General features: G+C 52.2%; 1 protein-coding gene across 1 annotated transcript in view; it reads left to right on the top strand.

Moving 5' to 3' along the window:
• The first annotated feature begins 1,626 nt into the window (after positions 1-1,626).
• The window catches only part of ATP2C2 (ATPase secretory pathway Ca2+ transporting 2), a 62,261-nt gene continuing 45,245 nt past the window's right edge, over positions 1,627-18,642 (top strand). The window contains exons 1-3 of the mRNA XM_042968089.1: positions 1,627-1,740; positions 1,923-2,075; positions 2,240-2,305. Coding sequence (XP_042824023.1) covers positions 1,627-1,740; positions 1,923-2,075; positions 2,240-2,305 — 333 coding nt within the window. The remainder of the gene's footprint in view (positions 1,741-1,922; positions 2,076-2,239; positions 2,306-18,642) is intronic.

Consider the following 18,642-nt stretch of genomic DNA (forward strand, 5'->3'; position numbering starts at 1 on the left):
AAATTGCATACAACCCAGGCACCAAATCCCAACAAAGTGAGAGAATTAGCAGACGTGTGTGCGGGCTGATCCCAACACAACACAAACAGAAGTTACACTTAAGCCTAAGGGTACCCATTCAACTGCTTCCAGTCCCATGGCTTTAACTGCTTTCTCTGTGGTCCACTCCATCTTTTGTTTTCATCCCAGTAGGTCCGGGTGTTCCACAATATCCTCCACCCAGAGTTTCCTTCATGAATGCTCTGGGTGTTCTTAAACTGGACCCACAAATTCTAGCCTGGGCATCTCCGAACAGAGGCCACTGTGACGGGACCCAAGAGGTCGAGCTTTAAGGGAAAGGCACCTGGACAGCACATCACTCCCTGTTCGCGGAGGCTGCCCCGCCTGGAGAAACCACGCCTGAGTGACACTCTTGGGAGAGCATCAGATTCTATGCCAACAAGACATTCTTCCTCCCTGGATCCAATACTGTCTCAAAATCTCAGAATGCCAGTTAGAAAGAACCTCAGAAATAGTTAAGCTGAGTTCCCATGTATCTTTTATATTAATAATAAAATTTACTGAGGACCTACTACGTCAGGGACTGGAGAGTATTGTTAGGCACTCTACAAATGCAAACAGCAGCCCGGATCTGTACAATAGGACTGTGAGGTTGGTTCCCAAGATCTCCTCTTTGCTCCCCAGACCCACTTTCCACCCTCCTGCCTTCTCCTTTGGATTCTCAGCTCAGAAGTCTGCATCGGTGGCTTCTGTTCTGTTTCTCTCCACTTTCTGCTCATGCCTTTCGAAACAGTCTGTGTATCAAACTCTCCCCAAATTACTCAGTTTGAATGTGCCAGCCGTTTCCTGCTGGGACCCTGACTCAAAGGGAGGTAGTGCCGTCCCCATTTCGGGGATGAGCAAACTGAGGTGGAGAGAGCTGAAGTTGCCCAAGGCCATGCATTTGGAAGGAACAATCCTGGGATTTCAAATCTGTACTGACTCGCGCCACAATTTTGCTCTATTATTCCTAGGCCTTTGTTGACATTGGTGGAGACAGGCAGGCATGACGCTGGTGGTCTCTTCTATTTCGGTCGGGAGAAAAGAGACAAGAAGGGCCACCAGAGCTGCCCATCAGGTTGAGTGGGGCTGAGGTGGACACCCTTCGGGGAGCAGGTGGGGCAGGTGGCATGCATTTGCTCAAAAAGGGCAGCACCATTTAACGGAAGAACGTCCGTGTCGCACTCTAGAGTTCTTACATTTAAGAAGCCCACTCTATAGACGAGGAAACTGAGGCACAGAGGAGAGGCACAGCCTTCCCCGAAGCCACCTCCCTACTCAGTGGGTCTTGTTATGGATTCTAGTCCCACGTGAAGCCAAAGCCCTTACACTTTCAATAGGGCCACTTGGAGGCGGGGGGGGGGGGGGGGACCATCTACCCTGCACGTTCAGTCATGTGCCCCGGGAGCCATCTGACTCCAGCAACTTCCGCGGGATGATGATGGCACCGCCACCAAGCCCTCCCTCCATCTCACTATGAAGGGCTCTCACGGTGGGCGTTTTACAGATCAGTAAACTAAGGCTCTGGACATCTAAGACGCCCGCCCGAGGTCCCAGGGTTAGCGAGCGCAGGAGCCCAATCCGCAGATGAGAAGAAAGGGCTCGAAGATCATCTACGACCACACAGAACCCAAAGGGGGCCCTGGGGTCCTCGAGCCCTCCTCCCCATCCCAGGACGCGCTCCCAGCGCCCTCCCTGGAGGTGAGATCTTAGGCTTCTCCTTCAATTACGGACCGGGAACCGCCACACCCCACATGCCCTGCGGGCTCCGGACCCGGCGACGCAGGGTAAGGCGAGGTCCGGGAATCCGCACTCGCAACCGGCGTTTGCTCGCCCCCCTCCACCCCGTCCCCGGCTGCAGCTGGTTCTCCTGATCTGGCAAGACTGGGAAACGGCCCACGCCCTCCCGCGCCGCGGTTAACCCCGCGGCCGGCTCCCGGGGCGGGGCGGGGCCAGGTGCGCCCGGGGCGGCCCGCGGCGTAGCTCCGCCCCGGGGGCGGGGCCTCACCTGCGGCGGGCAGGTGGGCGGCTACCAGGTAACCCGGGCCTGGCCCGGGAGGCTTGGGCGCGCGCAGCCGGCCGCGGCCACGCCAGGGACCCAGGGACGCGGGCAGGGGCGGCCGGCGGCGGCCGGGAGGCTGGACGAGGGTCACCCCGCCTGTTCACCATGGTCGAAAGACGCTTCTCTCGGTTCCTGCAGAAGCTCGCCTTCCGGGGCGCGGGCCACCTGTACGAGCCGCTGGAGAGGAGCGAGTTGGAAATCTTGGTGAGTCTGGGCGACCCGGCGCGGGCCGTCCGCCCCGCCGCACCCCACCCTCCCCCGCGCCCCCGCCACTCGCCCTCCCCACCCCGGGTTCTAGAAAGAAGCCGTCTTCAGAGCAACGCCAGGTCGCGTTGCTACCCCGAGCCGGGCACGCGCCATTTCACCACCCCCCCACCCCAAAACAGCCCATTTTGTGGATTTGAAAGCGAGGCAGAGGGAGCTTCAGCGGGTCCCCTAAGAGGCACCCGGCCGGCAAACGACCTAGCTGGGCACTCCAGCTAGGTTTCTCCGACTCCAGAGATTTTAAATTCCTGGGTCTCTGCACACAGGCTGCTATATGGATTGATGGGTTGATTTTTAAGTTACTTGAATTGAAAACAAAAGAAAACCAAAGCGATGTAAAGAAAACAAAAACATTTGGCGAAAATGTTTTAGCAGTAAGAGTGATGATAATAATAATAATAATAATAATAATAATGGTGAAAATGCTTCCCGCCTCTCCAGCGCGCTTTTGAAATGTACTCAGATGTGTATGTTGACTTTGTAGCCTCTAGGGGACCCTCTAGGATAAATCTACAGGATTATCAGGCCGGGAGCATGGGTGGGGGGAGACGGGGGGGGGGGGGAGGTAAGGGAGGGGTTACTAGCAGCTGAAATGACAGAAGTGTCCAAAAAAGCCCGTGCACTTGGTGAAGCCAGCGTGGGTGGGTGACCCAGGAACTTTCTCCGGAGCTTTGCAAGAGTGTAAGCTTTGCATCCTGCATGGTAGGAGAGCAGAGAGCGCTGGATTCTTGCAAAAGCATCCTGGGGTCGTTGCACTTTGTTTGTTTGTTTCTTCCTTTCCAGCATAATCAGTCATTTAAGAATAAAATTCCCGAAACAGTGCCCTGGGCGAGCTCAGGAGAATACAACATTGCAGTGGCCTTCCGACTGGGGAAGGGGAACCTCACAGTTAAATTCACTTCTTCATGGAAGAGATGGGATGAAAAAGCTGGACTTAAGCGATTGATTTTTCCTCCCAAAGAATGACAACAAGTCCAAACGCTTTGGTTGTATGTTGCTTAAACGTTTGCGCATTTACAAAGTAGCAGTTTGTAAAGGAACGTCAGTGCGATCGTTCTGGCACCCGCGTGGTAGACCGCGGAGCCGGGTAACTAGCAGTCCTCACGTAATCTCTGTCTTTCTGAAGCGACGTGTGGCTTCAGCGTGGATTGGATGGGTGTAGGGTTTGGTTAGTTTGCTGAGGTCCGTTTCTCTACCCACGTGCCACGCAGTGAGTCCTGGGAAAGGAGTTGGAGGTGGGTTTGTCGACGCTGTGATTCCTTTTTCTGTTTTTTCTTTCTTTCCATGCTTTGGTTTTTTGCATCAAGCCGGGTGTTTTGCAAACACTCCTGATGTGTAGTTGGTTGTGATTAGGTTTTATAGGCTGTCCAGGTGTGGCTGGTGGCCACGTGGCCAGGTGTGAGGATGATGTAACAAACAGGTGCTGGGGGGAACGTGATCTCTGCATCAAAGCGGACTTCCTTCCTCCAGATCTTTTCCGAGGGCGCCCCCCCCCCCAAGGGCACAACAGGTCTGTAGGTATGTTGGGGGGCTCACCCACCCGGTTGTGGACCGGGATGTTCTCAGCAGGACCCTGAATGGCGTGTGATGGGTGACCTGGAGGTGGGGAGTGGCGGGGAGGCTGGCGAGCCAGGCAGCCGGCGGCAGAGCCTGGCTGAGAAACGGAGGGTCCGGTCTCTGAAGGCGCCCTGTGCAAACCCAGATTACACTAAATGTAAATGGGGGTGTGATGAGAGTGGAGGCTGGCAGGCGAGGCGGCCTGTTGACTGCCAGCTCGGCTCATAGTCTGAAGCCTTCTTTGCTCTCACACTTACTCCCCCCCCACCCCCGATTTTGAACCCTTTTCTTTTTTTTTGGCCAAGAAAAATTGAAAAAGAAGCAGAAAGTGTTCACAGCGATCATTTCCACGCTATTGTAACTGTCTTTTATGAGCACTTGTAGGCAGCGTTCTGGACGGCCGCCGAGCCTCCCAGCCACTTTGCCCAGTCACCTCACCTATGATACTAATTATCACTGAGCACTTGCTGTGCCTTCTTTCGGGTCTCTCTGCACTGAGGTCAGCTTTATTACTATAATCATAAGAGAGATGATTGGTTAAGTGTCTGACTGTCGGTTTCGGCTCAGGTCATGATCTCACGGTTTTGTGGGTTCAAGCCCCACATCGGGCTCTGTGCTGGCAGTGTGGAGCCTGCTTGGAATTCTCTCTCTCCCTCTCCCCCTCTCCCACTTGCACTCTCTCGTTCTCTCTGAAAATAAATAAACTTAAAAAAAAATGAGATAGATGAGGACATCGAAACTCACGGGGGGGGGCCAGGTGCTAAGGGTTAGGGGTGGAGGAGAAGACGTACACACTCCCAGCTCCCCTGGCGCCCCCTCCTGGTGGGCAGAGATGGGCGGGTGGGCGCTTAACGGCGGGTGGGTAACACCCGGGAGGGAGAGGGATGCTTACTTTCCTACGAGTGGCCAAGATCAGAGTGGTGTGCCGGGAGAGGGACAGAGCTCACAGGGGCTCTGGGCAGAGGGGGGCGAGGTGCAGGGGTTGGTGTGAGAAGGGTGAGGTCGCAGAGGTGAACCACGAAGAGCCTCTGGGCCCTCGTGAAGAGTTTGGGCTGTATCGCTAGACAGGGAACCGTTGAAGGGTTTTGAGTCAGGGCATGACGGTCGTTCATTCATTCACAGATGAGCCAAACATTAGGAGCGCAGCAGAGAAAACACGCTGTCAGGCTCGCGTTGTGACGATATCACCCTTGGGTTGCGGGAATACAGTGCGCAGGAGGGAGTTCTGAGGCGCACGTGCACCCACACAGATATACGTTAGTGTTTCCCAAAATAGAACGAGAGGACTTGTTGAAGAAACGTCCTACAGCCCTCCGGTATCATCTTAAGTCGTTTGTGCCACAAGGCGGCTTAAGTATAAGCATAGGGGCGCCTGTGTGGCTCTGTCAGTTAGGCATCCGACTTCGGCTGGGGTCATGATCTCGCAGCTCACCAGTTCGAGCCCAGGTCGGGCTCTGCGCTGACAGCTTGGAGCCCGGAGCCTGCTTTGCATTCTGTGTCCCTCTTTCTGCCCCTCCCCCACGCATGCTTGCTCTCTCTCTTAAGAATAAATAAACATTAAAAAAAGTATAAGTATAGGGGCGCCTGGGTGGCTCAGTCGGTTAAGCCTCCGACTTCAGCTCAGGTCACGATCTCACGGTCCGTGAGTTCGAGCCCCGCATCGGGCTCTGGGCTGATGGCTCAGAGCCTGGAGCCTGCTTCCGATTCTGTGTCTCCCTCTCTCTCTGCCCCTCCCCCGTTCATGCTCTGTCTCTCTCTGTCTCTCTGTCTCAAAAATAAATAAACGTTAAAAAAAAAAATTAAAAAGTATAAGTATAAAACTTGCATTAACGTAGCTGTGTGCATATGATGTGACTCGACAAATCAAACGGAGTTTATAATGAAATCATAAAGTACAAATGAAGCAACTGAGGTTTGATGTGACTGGTGATGTTTTATTTAAACCCAACCACTGACGTTGAATGATTGTATTAGTTGTCTGTTGCTGTCTAACAAATTACTCCAAAATGCAGTAGCTTAAAACAACAAGCGATTATCTCGTGGTTCCTGTGCTCAGAAATCTGGGTGTGGCTCAGCCAGGTGCTCCTGGCTCTGGGCTCTCATGAGATTGCTGTGCAGTTGTTGGCTGGGGATGTGGTCTCATCTGAAGGCTCATGTTGTGGCAGGGGAAGGATTCCCTTCCAAACTCATTCTTTTTTTATTTTTATTTTTTTTTTAACGTTTATTTATTTTTGAGACAGAGAGAGACAGAGCATGAACGGGGGAGGGTCAGAGAGAGGGAGACACAGAATCTGAAACAGGCTCCAGGCTCTGAGCCGTCAGCACAGAGCCCGACACGGGGCTCGAACCCACGGACAGTGAGATCGTGACCTGAGCCAAAGTCGGACGCTTAGCCAACTGAGCCACCCAGGCGCCCCATCCAAACTCATTCTTGAGGCTATTTATAGGCCTTGGACTTTTACTCTATGGGCCTGTCCACAGAGCTGCCTCATGGCTCAGCAGGTAGCTTGCCCACGAGTGAATGATCCAAGAGAGATTAAAAAAGCAGCCACGAAAGCCTGGAAGCCACAGGCTTTTTATAACCCAACCTTGGAAGTGACATCTTTTTTTTTTTAATTTTTTTTAACATTTATTTATTTTTTAGAGAGAAAGAGAGCATGAGCAGGGGTAGGGGCAGAGGGAGACACGGAATCCAAAGCAGGCTCCAGGCTCTGAGCTGTCAGCACGGAGCCCGACGCGGGGCTTGAACTCATGAACCGTGAGATCGTGACCTGAGCTGAAGTCAGACGCTTAAACGACTGAGCCACCTAGGCACCCTGGAAGTGACATCTTATCACTTCTGCCATGTTCTGTTCATTAGAAGTGAGTCTGGGGGCCCCCGGCTGGCTCAGTCAGTAGAATATACGATTCTTGGGGTTGTGAGTTCCAGCCCCACATTGCTGGAGATTACTTAAATAAGTAAAATTAAAAATATATAAAGAATGAGTCTAGGTGTAGCCCATGCTTGAGGTAGGACAGGAGGAGGGGGTTGGATTCCATAAGGGCATGAATCTCAAGAGGCAGGGGGTAGATGCTGTCCACCACAGCGGTGGAAAGGAGTAGCTTCTTACACGAGATCAGTCACATAAAAACCAGAGCCACGCCTGGGACGTAGTCTGCTCAATAGTTCTCTCTTTTTCTTACTGTTTTCATTAGTCTTGAATTCTAGTCTTGATTTAGGCTCCTTTTCAATTTTGGTTTTGATGATGCCCAGGCTGAGAATGTCCGATTACACGTATGTGTGCAAAATGGCATTTAAATCTGTCGAGAGTCCGTTTGCTAGTTTGGGATAGCCAGCCTCTTCCTTAAGCACAAGGGACAGCAAGCAGCCTATGAATGTCTGTTTTCAAGGCTGTCCCGTGGTAACCGTAGAATTGGCCCATGCGCTTGAAGGTAAGGTGAGTCTCGGCCAGTGGGGGGCGAGAAGATCCCTCGCTCTGTGTTGGCTACCATAGTTGGTGCTTCTCAACCCTGGCGGGTAGCTATGCCCCCCAGACTGGATTCAGGTCAGGCTCTCCTTACAATGTGGTGACACCACTCCGTGGTTCGGTACTTCTGAGCTGACTCGTCAATACCGTCTGCTGGGTCACGATTCTGTTCTCCTGCCAGTTTTCCTCTCTGAGCCACTGAGAAACTTTCATCCCCGCGGGGTGTCATGTGACTCTTGTCACCGATGCACACGTGGGCCCTAGTGTGGCATAACAGTGCTTTGTCATCGATTGGCCCCCAGTGGTCTCTTTTAAGTAGGGCAATCATTGGAACACATCGTCAAAGTTCGAAAGTTCTTAGAAAACCGTGGGCTCTTGGGAATATGTCTGCAGATCCCATCCTAGAAACTCTGCCCCAAATCCCAATGTCATGAGACTTGTTATTAGGGGTAGCAGATCCCAAATCTCCAGAGCTCCTCAGGGGAAGGGACTAGAAGGCTCGTCGGTGGCTGTCTTCTCTCTGTGTATATCGGCCCCAATGTCCTCTTCTTAATAGGATACCAGTCATATTGGATTAAGGCCCATCCGAACGATTTCACTTTAATTTAATCACTTCTTTGAAGGGCCTCCCTCCAAATACAGTCGCCTTCTGAGGTACTGGGGGCTAGAACTCCAACATATGAATTTTGGCGGGACGCAGTTCAGCTCATGTCACTATGTTCCGTGTAGAATCTTGAAGGGTATTGGTGGGGAGGGGCTGTGGGCCACAGTGGGAAAATATGTAATCTTCTGTTGAGGTTATAGACACTCTTGAAGTTGTACTATTAACCTCACCCACCTGCCCTACGTCACCGGGTGGAAAATGGGTGGACTGGGTTCTTCCAGCTCCGCCATTTTCCCCTTGACCTTCCATTGGTAGGGAGGGAAAAGAGCCCACCTAAGCACTTGTTTGGCCCGCCTTGAAACTCAAGTGCTTGATGGGAAAGAAGGGCTCAGGATAGACTTGAAGCATCTGGAACAAAGGCAGATGCTCCACAGAATCATCCTTTATCTTTCAAACGCTTAAAACCAAACTACCGTGTTAATTCGATCTGGTCATTTCACCCCCTGGCCCCAGGATCCTCCTGTCTGTCTCTCCGTCAGGACTGAGCCTGGGGGTCCTTGTGGGCAGGGGGAAAGAATATTGGCCCAGGAGACCACTCTCCACCAGGAGATCTTGGTTAGGGCTTGAACTGGGACCGGAAGCCCAGAGTTCCCGCCCGGGGTCCGTTACTTACGGCAACGTGAGTTTAAGCATAATTACTTAATCTCTCCACTTTCAAATGTCCTTGCCTGCAAGTGGGGACATTTGTGGTAATAATCGGTAAAAGTGTCGGATTCCCTTTCTGCCTTCAAGCTTCCTCGTCCGTGCGTTTCACTGGCTTTCTGTGAAGAAGATGAGATCAGGGAATGTATGCAAACACTCAGCACACTTCTTTGCTCACGAGTATGCCCGCCTTCAGGGAATGTAGTCATTAAAAAAGGATAAGAACATAAACAAGGTTTAAAACTCTTTGTACATGCCTGGTCCCAAAAGCGATAATTTTTATTCCAACCCTTTGTACAATGCTCAGTTCAAAAGGTGACAGTGATTTTGGGGGCGCCTGGGTGGCTCGGTTGGTTGAGCATCCGACTCTGGATTTTGGCTCAGGTCATGATCTTGCAGTTCATGAGTTCAAGCCCCTTCTCCCTCTGTCTCTGCCCCTCCCTGCTCACACTGTCTCTTTCTCTCGCAAAATAAATAAATAGACTTTAAAAATTTACAAAAGTGATAGTAATTTTTAAAAAATATTTATTTTTGAGGGAGAGACAGAGTGCGAGGAGGGGAGGGGCAGAGAGAGAGAGGGAGACACGGAATCCGAAGCGGGCTCCGGGCTCCGAGCTGTCAGCACAGAGCCCGATGCTGGGCTCGAACTCACGAACCGCGAGATCATGACCTGAGCCGCAGTTGGACGCTTAATTGACTGAGCCACCCAGGCGCCCCAAAGCGATAGTTCTTTTTCTGAAGAGTCTCTCACTGTCTTGCAGTCTGACTTGGGTCAAGTGCATGGCCCTGCACCCGGAGAAGAGCTCCGTGGTAGGGGCAGGAAGGACGGGGTACACAGTGCGCGGGGCCCAGCGCAAAAGGACAGTGTGGGGGAAACGACCAAGAATTTCAAGATGACCACGGCAGGGCATTGCCTGAAACACACGCCCTCCTGGGCGCGCCCGTGGGGCTGGCCCCGGTGGGGGTCTTTGCCATGAAGTCATGAGTGGGACGTGCGAGCAAGTTCTTGCTGTTTGGTGTCCCTCCCTTCAGCCCCCGCACAGACCATCCTTCTGGCTGTCCCCGCTTTAGTGGATTCTTCCTATAGGGCAGCTGCTGTCCAGATGCGGTCTGGTCCCAGCGGTCTGAGTCTTTACAAGCCCGTGCGTGGTTCTGATGCTCACGTGAGCTCCTTGGACAGCTGTCCTCCTGTTTAAAAAGACTGACCCTACCGAGTGGAGTTCATGGTCTGGTGGGGTCGACAGAGAGCTATGAAATACTTCTAGTAGTGAGTATATAATTACAAATTAAGAAAAGCCCCATGAAGGAAAGCACATGTAAGGCAGGAGCGGGACACAGCCTGTGTGTGTGTGTGTGTGGGGGGGGGGAGTGGTAGGGACTACTGCAACCTGGCTGCAACCCTGGAGACTTCCCGGAGGAGGTGGCAGCCCTTTGGCGAGCTGAGACTTGCACCCAAGCTACTACGGGTTGCCCCAAGCCCAGCTGGCCTCCCTCCTCTGGTCTGGGAGGTTCCTGTTGCCCAGGTGGATTCCGCAGTCAGTTTCATTCTCCAGGGTCAGGAGTCCTCTCACTGTCCCCCTCTGTCCTTCTCTCTGCCCCTCCCTCCCCCAAATTCCAGCACCGAAATGCGAGCACGAGGAAATGCCTTCCCGGACCATTGAATTAGGCTAATATTAGTTACTGTTTTTCACTTATCTTTTGTGAACTAAGAGCCTTACACATTTTTCTTTCCTCCCCCTTTCTCCTTTCTAAAGGATTTCTTTCCCCCCATAAACCACAATAAAAAGGTGCACATTATGAACTTCCTCCTTCTCTGGGCGCTTTTTCGCTCCTCCTCAGCTGGGGGGGGGGGGGGGTGGAGGGAGGTACTGTTTGAATCTAATCAGCTGGCAGCAGTCAGAGGCGTGGCCCCTTGCTGTGCAGTCCTGAGAGGCTGCGGTCAAGAGCGCTGAAGCCCGCAGCCCAGGCCCCCCCACCCCGGGGGGGGCAAAATGACCCGGAGCCAACTCAGTGTTCTGTACAACGGGGTGTTGTGACGGGGTGAAGGCAATGATTCAGTATGTACAAAGCATTTAGGGCAGCCCCTGATCTCAGTAATTATTATTTATATGCCACTACACAAGTGTCTCTTTAAAAACACAGACATAAAATCACACTGTGCACGCCGTCTGCAACAACCACCCCCCCACCCCCGCCAGCCTCTCCATGCCCCTGCAGTAGATACAGATCAAGAACGTTCTTCTTCAATGGCTGCGTAGACATTTCTAGTTCACCCGCCCCCGACTGATGGGCATTTGGGTGGTTCCCCCCCCCCCACTTTTCTTTCTAATTTTTAGAAGAATGTCCCAGTGAACATCTACGGGTGCACCGTGCTGTGTTGAATCCTTATAAAAATCCCTGCAGAAATCTGAGGTTTAGGAAGCGAGGCACCTTCCCCGGGGTCACGCGGCCGTCCCAGGAATTCGGACCCGCGTCAGGTGTAGGGGATGCTTGAGTTCTCCTGACCTCCTCCAGCCCACGTTTCTCTTCCATAAAGTTACTGCTCTCCTGGCCGTGATTAGTAAATGTTTCATGGAGGGTCATGTCGAGGCTGTTTCTCATACCTTTCCACTCTGGTGTTAGCATCTGTGGGTGGTCCCTGCCCAGATCGATGGCGCCTCCAAGAGGAGCTGATCTGCTAGTTCTGTCCCTCGCTCATTGATTCCTTGGTGTTCAGGCCGGAGGGAGCGCTGCCCCCCTCGGCGTGCCCATTCATTCATTCATTCATTCACTCACTCATATTATCATGAATTCCTATTTTATAAGGGGCGCCTACATTTGTTACCATCGTTTTAGTTTGATGTCCCCGGTCTGGCCCGTAGGAGCATCTGCAGGGTGACTGCCGTGTCCCCTGGATGTTTTTTCCATCGCTCTTGGAGCCCGTCCTCGTTTTCTGGCGTCACAAAAAATTCCAGGCTCATTTGGCACTTTCCCAGCCCGAGCCCTGGAAGCAGCCATTTCTCCGCTCTTTTTAGTGGAAGAATGGAATTTACAAACCAGGACCTGAGGGCAGGTGGCTCATGCCACTGGGGTGTTATGGCTGCCGAGCCCTCTCGGAGGGGTGTGTGTGTGTGTGTGTGTGTGTGTGTGTGTCTGTGTGTGTATGTACACTATGAGATCAACATTTACTTGTATAGCTCTGTCTGTGTGTACTATATATATATATATATATATAGAGAGAGAGAGAGAGAGAGAGAGATGTAGATATATTCCTATATACCCTAACCACGTGGATATATATATCCCCATACCCTAACCCTATATATATATATCCCTATATACCCTAATCTCTCTCTATATATCCCTGTATACCCTGACCACATAGATATATATATATCTCCATACCCTAACCCCAATCCCTAAATACGCTAATCCTTTATACCCTAACCCTATATATATATCCCCATATACCCTAATCTCTCTCTCTATATCCCTATATACCCTAACCCTTTATATCCTAACCCTATATACCCTAATCTCTCTATATATCCCTATATACCCTAATCCTTTATACCCTAACCTTATATATATATATCCCTATATACCCTAAATTCTCTCTATATCCCTATATACTCTGACCACATAGATATATATATCTCCATACCCTAACCCTATATATATCTCTATATACCCTAACTCTTTATACCCTAATCCTATATATATCCCATATATACCTTAGCCCTATATATATATCCCTATATATATCCCTATATACCCTAATCTCTCCCTATATATCCATATATTCCCTGACCACATAGATATATATATGTCCATACCCTAACCCTATATGTGTGTGTGTGTATATATATATATATATCTCCCTATATACCCTAACCCTTTATACCCTAATCCTATATATATATCCCTATATACCTTAGCCCTGTATATATATCCCTATATACCCTAATCCTTTATACCCTAACCCTATATATATATATATATATATATATATGTATATATATATCCGTATATACCCTAACAACATATATACATATATCTCCATACCCTAACCCTATATATATATATATATATATATATCCCTATATACCCTGATCACACACACATATATATATATATATACATATATATATATCTCCATACCCTAACCCCAATCCCTATATACCCTAATCCTTTATACCCTAACCCTATATATATATACCCTAATCTCTCTATATGTCCCTATATACCCTAACCCTTTATACCCTAATCCTATATATATATCCCTATATGCCTTAGCCCTATATATATATATCCCTATATACCCTAATCTCTCTCTCTCTATCCCTCTATACCCTGACCATAAACAAATAAATAAGTAAATAAGTCCATGGATCCCATCCAATCCCGTGAATACCGCAGGGTTGGTGCCTCTCTATGTTCCTAACTCCTGGCACCAGTGAGAGCGGTCGTGTCGACTTACTGCGTAGTCGCCCTGCCTGCACCCAGTCTCCTCGCCTTCCCGCCGCCCCCGCCTCCTGCCCCAATTGTGTCGGCCGCCACCCGGCTTGGGGTCTCCTCATTTGGTCCCTGACTGCACTGGCCATCCTGGCAAAAGCGGCATCTCATTTTGTCCCGTCGGTCGTGCTTTGTTGTCTGGGGTGACACCACCGTCTCACACGCACCGCAAACCCTGCCTAGGCGTACTTCCAGGGCCTGGAACACACATCTGAAACCCATGGCGACCTAAGGCTGGAACTGGAGAAGCCCCGCGTCAGCAGTCCCATCCGGTGCGTGGGGATCATTCCCATCTCACAGAGGAGACAAGCTCAGAGAAGTCAAGGGCCTGTCTGAGGGTTGCACAGCAGGTTGCGGGGGAAGTGGGGCCCCCCGATCAGTGAGTCTCGGTGAGTCGAGTCGGGGGCCAGGCAGCGGTCCCTTCGCCCAGTTGGCTGATTTAGGGTTGTTTCCCCCTAACATCCAAGAGTACTGGGCAGGCCCCGTGGGGTTACCAGCCTCCCTTTGCTCTGTGCACCCCAGGGGGTTGCCCTCCCCACCCTCCAGCGCATCTGCTAGGTCTTGGGTTCCCCAGGTTCCTTTCCTTTCGCCAGGAAGCCCCCTTCCCTCCTGCACGGGCTCTGCCCCTCTCAGGCTTGGTCTGCAGGCTTTTCCCCCTTTGAATCAGCAACTATGCAGGTGACTCATGATTCAGGAGGCGACAAAAGGGAGGCTCTCTGGGAGGCCGTTGCTGCTTCTGTCCTCCAGCCGCCCCGCCCCAAAGACAAGCAGCCTGTTTCTATTCCCTTCCTGTCCTACCCAGGCTGGCTGCTTCCTCCCAGTCTCGTGCACCTTTTTGCCTTCTCTTGTTAGTGGCACCACCCCTTGGGCAAACCGCCTGGCAGGGGCCCCTATAACTCAAGGCAGGTGTACCTCCGAGCCCGCATTTCCCTTCTGGGTGTGTTCCCCGGAGAGACGAGGGCTCACACCCGCTCAAAGACCTACACACGACGGCATGGCTCGTGGAAGGCGTTGTGTGTGAAGGCCAGACCAGACGCACCCGACATGCCCAGCCACGTGCAAATGGTTAAGTGAATTGCGGCCCGTCTGGGCCACGGAATACTTGAAATAGGACCAGCCGTCTAAAGACGACGAGTGAGAGTTTTGTTTTTGATCTTAATCCACGTCGTACGTGCGGGGAGACACACGGGCGAGTCTCACCGCAGTAACATTGGGTGAGAGGGGCCGGACACAGGAGGACAGCTGTATGGTTTGTGCTCGTTTACGTGGGGCTCCAAAATACGACAAATCCACGCTGGGGGAGATCGAAACGTTGCTCATCTTTTAAGGAGCTACGAACCGACAGCGGGCACGGGGCAGCCTTCTGGCTGCTAAAGAGATTCTCCGAGGCGTCGGCACGGGGTCCCCGGGGGAACCTGTCTGCAAGAATGCACAGGTGCACACTCCCTAACTATGCACCCGACTGCGTACAGGACATACTTCAATAAATGTTTAATGTTGTCCATACAGGTAAATAAAAAGCTTTCACAATCTGATTTTTTAAAAAATATTTTAAATGTTTTTATTTATTTTTGAGAGAGAGAGAGAGACAGACAAAGCGTGAGCGGGGGAGGGGCAGAGAGAGAGGGAGACACAGAATCCGAAGCAGGCTCCGGGCTCCGAGCTGTCAGCACAGAGCTCGACGCGGGGCTCGAACCTGCAAACCATGAGATCATGACCTGAGGCTGAAGTTAGGCGCTCAGCCAACTGAGCCGCGCAGCCTCCCCTTGACTGGTCCTTTGTTAATGGACATGGGGGTTGTTTCCAGTAGTTTGCTTTTGTAAACACTAGTGCAGTGGGTGACTTGGAAGAGATACTGTCCTGCAGTCAATAGGTCTGCAAAAGAAACTGCTAGAATTGGTCAGCTTTAGACTTGATGTTGCCACGTAGCCTTCCACGAGGGCTTGCCTGCCTTCCCGAGGATGAAAACTCGCTCCCCCGGCCCCGCAAGCCGCAAACTTCTTGACCCTGACCTCGCAGACAGGTGAAGACCGGCTGTGACCGTTTTCAAACGCGCTCCGGTTTTCAGTGAGTTTGATTATCCTTTCACATGTCAGTTACTTATCGCCTTCTTTCCGCGAACTCTTAGTTTCTCTCTTACGTCCATTTTTGAAAACCATGGGCCGACGGTCTCTTTCCTTCTTCGTGAGTACGCGCTCCTCGTTCGCTCGGGGGGGCCATTCACCGTCAGTGACACGAGCTGCAGGCGTCTCCCCGGTGCGGTGCTTGTCTTTAGACTTCGTGTGTGGCGCTTTGTGCAAAAGACAACCCCGTTGTTACGCGGTGACTTTATCAAGTTTTTTCGTTCGTGGCATCTGGCTTTGTCTTGTGCTCAGAAAGTCCTTTTCCTGCTGAGATTAAAAAAGAACAAATGTATGGGGCGCCTGGGTGGCTCAGTCGGTTGAGCGTCCGACTTCGGCTCAGGTCACGATCTCGCGGTCTATGAGTTCAAGCCCCGTGTCGGGCTCTGAGCTGACCGCTCGGAGCCTGGATCCTGTTTCGGATTCTGTGTCTCCCTCTCTCTCTGACCCTCCCCCGTTCATGCTCTGTCTCTCTCTGTCTCAAAAATAAATAAATGTTAAAAAAAATAAAATAAAAAAAAAAAAGGACAAATGTAGGCCATGATTTCTTCCGGTATTTTTGCAGTTTCTCTTTGTCCTAATTGTCCTCCTTGTTCTTTTAAACAAAGCTGCTGGTGTCATTCGTCAGTTGAGGGCGACGGCTGTGTCTGCTTTCCCGGGGTACCAGGCCTGGTTTCCTGCACAGCACGAGAAGCTGGGGACTGGATGAGGGACCGACAAGGGCTCGTTTGACGGGACGCAGGCCGGCCGCACTGGCCGTGGCACAGGGCATTTGCTCTGCCATCACCAAGGGGAAGCCTGCGGCATTGCCTGCAGGCAATGTAGTTTTACAGGACCCCGGTGGTTCTCCAACTGTGGAGTGCCTCACTGTCCCCTGGAGGGACGGCTAAAGCATGGATTGCAGGGCTCCTGCCCAGAGCTTCTGATCCGTGAGATGTGGGATGGGCCCTGAGAACCTGCCTTTCTAGTGCGTCCCAGGTGACGCTGGGCTGAGGACCTCTCGGCGAGAACCACCAGGCTGAGGCATAACCAGATAGTTCACAGATGCCTTAGGAGAGAGTGTCGAGGAAGTCTTGGAAAGAAGGAAGCTTTTGCATTGAGTTGGGGTCCTTTGCCCTTCATCTCCAGTGTCCCCTCCGTAATGACCCTGCCCGATTGTTCTTGGGTTACCGTGACCCTTACGTTGTTCCTCTCCAAGTGCCTTGATCCCAATAACTGCATCCACCCACACTATGAGACTCATTTTTCTCTTTTTTAATTTATTTAGAGAGAGACAGAGACAGTGTGGGTGGGGGAGGGGCACAGAGAGAATCCCAGGCAGGCTCCGCCCTGTCGGCGCAGAGCCCGGTGTGAGGCTCGAACCCATGAACAGTGAGATCACGCCCGGAGCCGAAATCGAGTCTGACGCTTGACCAACTGAGTCCCCCGAGCGCCCCTACAATGAGAGTCTAGAGGAGTCAGGGCTGTGTGGTTCACTGGGCCCCTGACTTCCTCTGCGGCCCCGGCCCTCCTTCTGGAACCCTTCCGAGTCACGCTCTGTCCCTTCGAGTTCCCCAAACGCACCACGTGCTCTGCTGTCTGGTTTTCTGTTACCACACCCCCCCCCCCCCAGGCAAACTTACAAGCCTCTGCTCTTAGAACCCTCACTTTCCAGAGGGGGAAACCAAGACATGGGGGAGGTTTTGCACCAACATGTTGAAGAAATAAATGTCTAAGGAATGTTTAAAGAAACAGGGAAGCAATCACTCGGGTCTAACTCCCTGAGGGCTTGCGACAAACCGAGTCCCCCGGGCTGGACGGGAAGGCAGAGAAAGCCTGGCTTCTGGCTCAGGGAGGCTGGCCCGCCCTCCCAGGTGCCACGCACGCACTTGTTCCCCAGTGAGCTCACGTTGTCAGCCGACTCAGCTGTCAGCGAGTGTCCTGTTTGCCCCTGGTGGCTGCTTTGGAAGCCACCGCTAGGTTAAATATCCGCTCCGAGCCATCTCTGCTTAGTGAAAACACTCAAAGTCCGAACGTTCCAGACCCTTTCCTTAGGGGTTTGGGCGGGCCCACGCCTGGCAGGTGGCTCTGTTTACTGTGGGCAAACAATACTTTGGAGGTCACAAAGGGAGGTCACATGTTGCATGATCCTGTTTATGTGAAATATGCACAAGAGGTAAACCCGTAGAGACAGAGCAGAGTGGTGGCAGCCGGGGGAGTGGAGGGGACTCACTGACAGTGGCCACAGGTCTCGGGGGAATGGAAAGGTCTTGGAGCTAGAGGGAGCTGGTGGCCGCACAGCATGGGAGATGCACTAAATGCCACAGAATTGTTAGAGGGTTAGTTTTAGGGGCACCTGGGGGGCTCAGTCGGTTAAGCGTCCGACTCCAGCTCAGGGCATGATCTCTCGGTTCGTGGGTTCGAGCCCCGCGTCGGGCTCTGGTGCTGACAGCTCGGAGCCTGGAGCCCGCTTCCGATCCTGTGTCTCCCTCTCTCTCTGACCCTCCCCTGCTCCCTCTCTCTCTCCCTCTCTCCCTCTCTCTCAAAATTAAATAAACGTGAAAAAAAAAAGTTTTATGTAATGTGAGTTTCGTCTTAATTTTAAAAAAAGAATAAAGGAGAAGGGAGAGGTGGCCCCCCACCTCAGGCTTGACAGGAAGCGGGGACCAGGGGTGCCCCAGAGGGCACCTGACCTCCGTCAGGATGTGCCACTCTCGAGACGAGGGGCACACACTGGGATCCTCACCCGATGGATGTGTGTGAGCGTGTGTTCCAGTCCGTCCAGTGGCGTCGAGGACACGTGCGTCTCGATTGGTGTCCTCATCTGGTCTGGGAGGACATCAGGACAGAGTGATGCTTCTGTGTCTCGCGCAGGTGTCACTCCCTCTGCGCTGCTGAGGTTTTGTGCCCCATCACTCCTTGCGTGTCCTGTGTGTGTGGGACCCCACCCAGCCGGTGCCAGTCTCTCCCCTGTCCCCCCAGTGATGACACCCAAACACGTCTCCAGGCATTGTAGAGCCGCCCCTGGGTGACAACGCCTGCTTTAAAATACATCATGGTGGGGGTGCCTGGGGGGCTCAGTCGGTTGAGCGTCCAGTGTCGACTCAGGTCACGATCTCGCGGTCCGTGAGTTTGAGCCCCGCGTCGGGCTCTGTGCTGACGGCTCGGAGCCCAGAGCCTGCTTCGGATTCTGTGTCTCCCCCTCTCTCTGCTCCTCTCCTCGTGCGCTGTCTCTCTCTCAAAAGGAAATAAACATTAACAAAATTTTTTTTTTAATAAAAAAATAAAAGTACAGTGTGCTCTTTTATCCCGAGAGCCACTGGAATCCGATGTTTCAAGCCTGGTGCGTGCGTG

This window comes from Panthera tigris, chromosome E2 (genome assembly GCF_018350195.1).
Source record: "Panthera tigris isolate Pti1 chromosome E2, P.tigris_Pti1_mat1.1, whole genome shotgun sequence".
In the NCBI taxonomy this organism is placed as follows: Eukaryota; Metazoa; Chordata; class Mammalia; order Carnivora; family Felidae; genus Panthera; species Panthera tigris.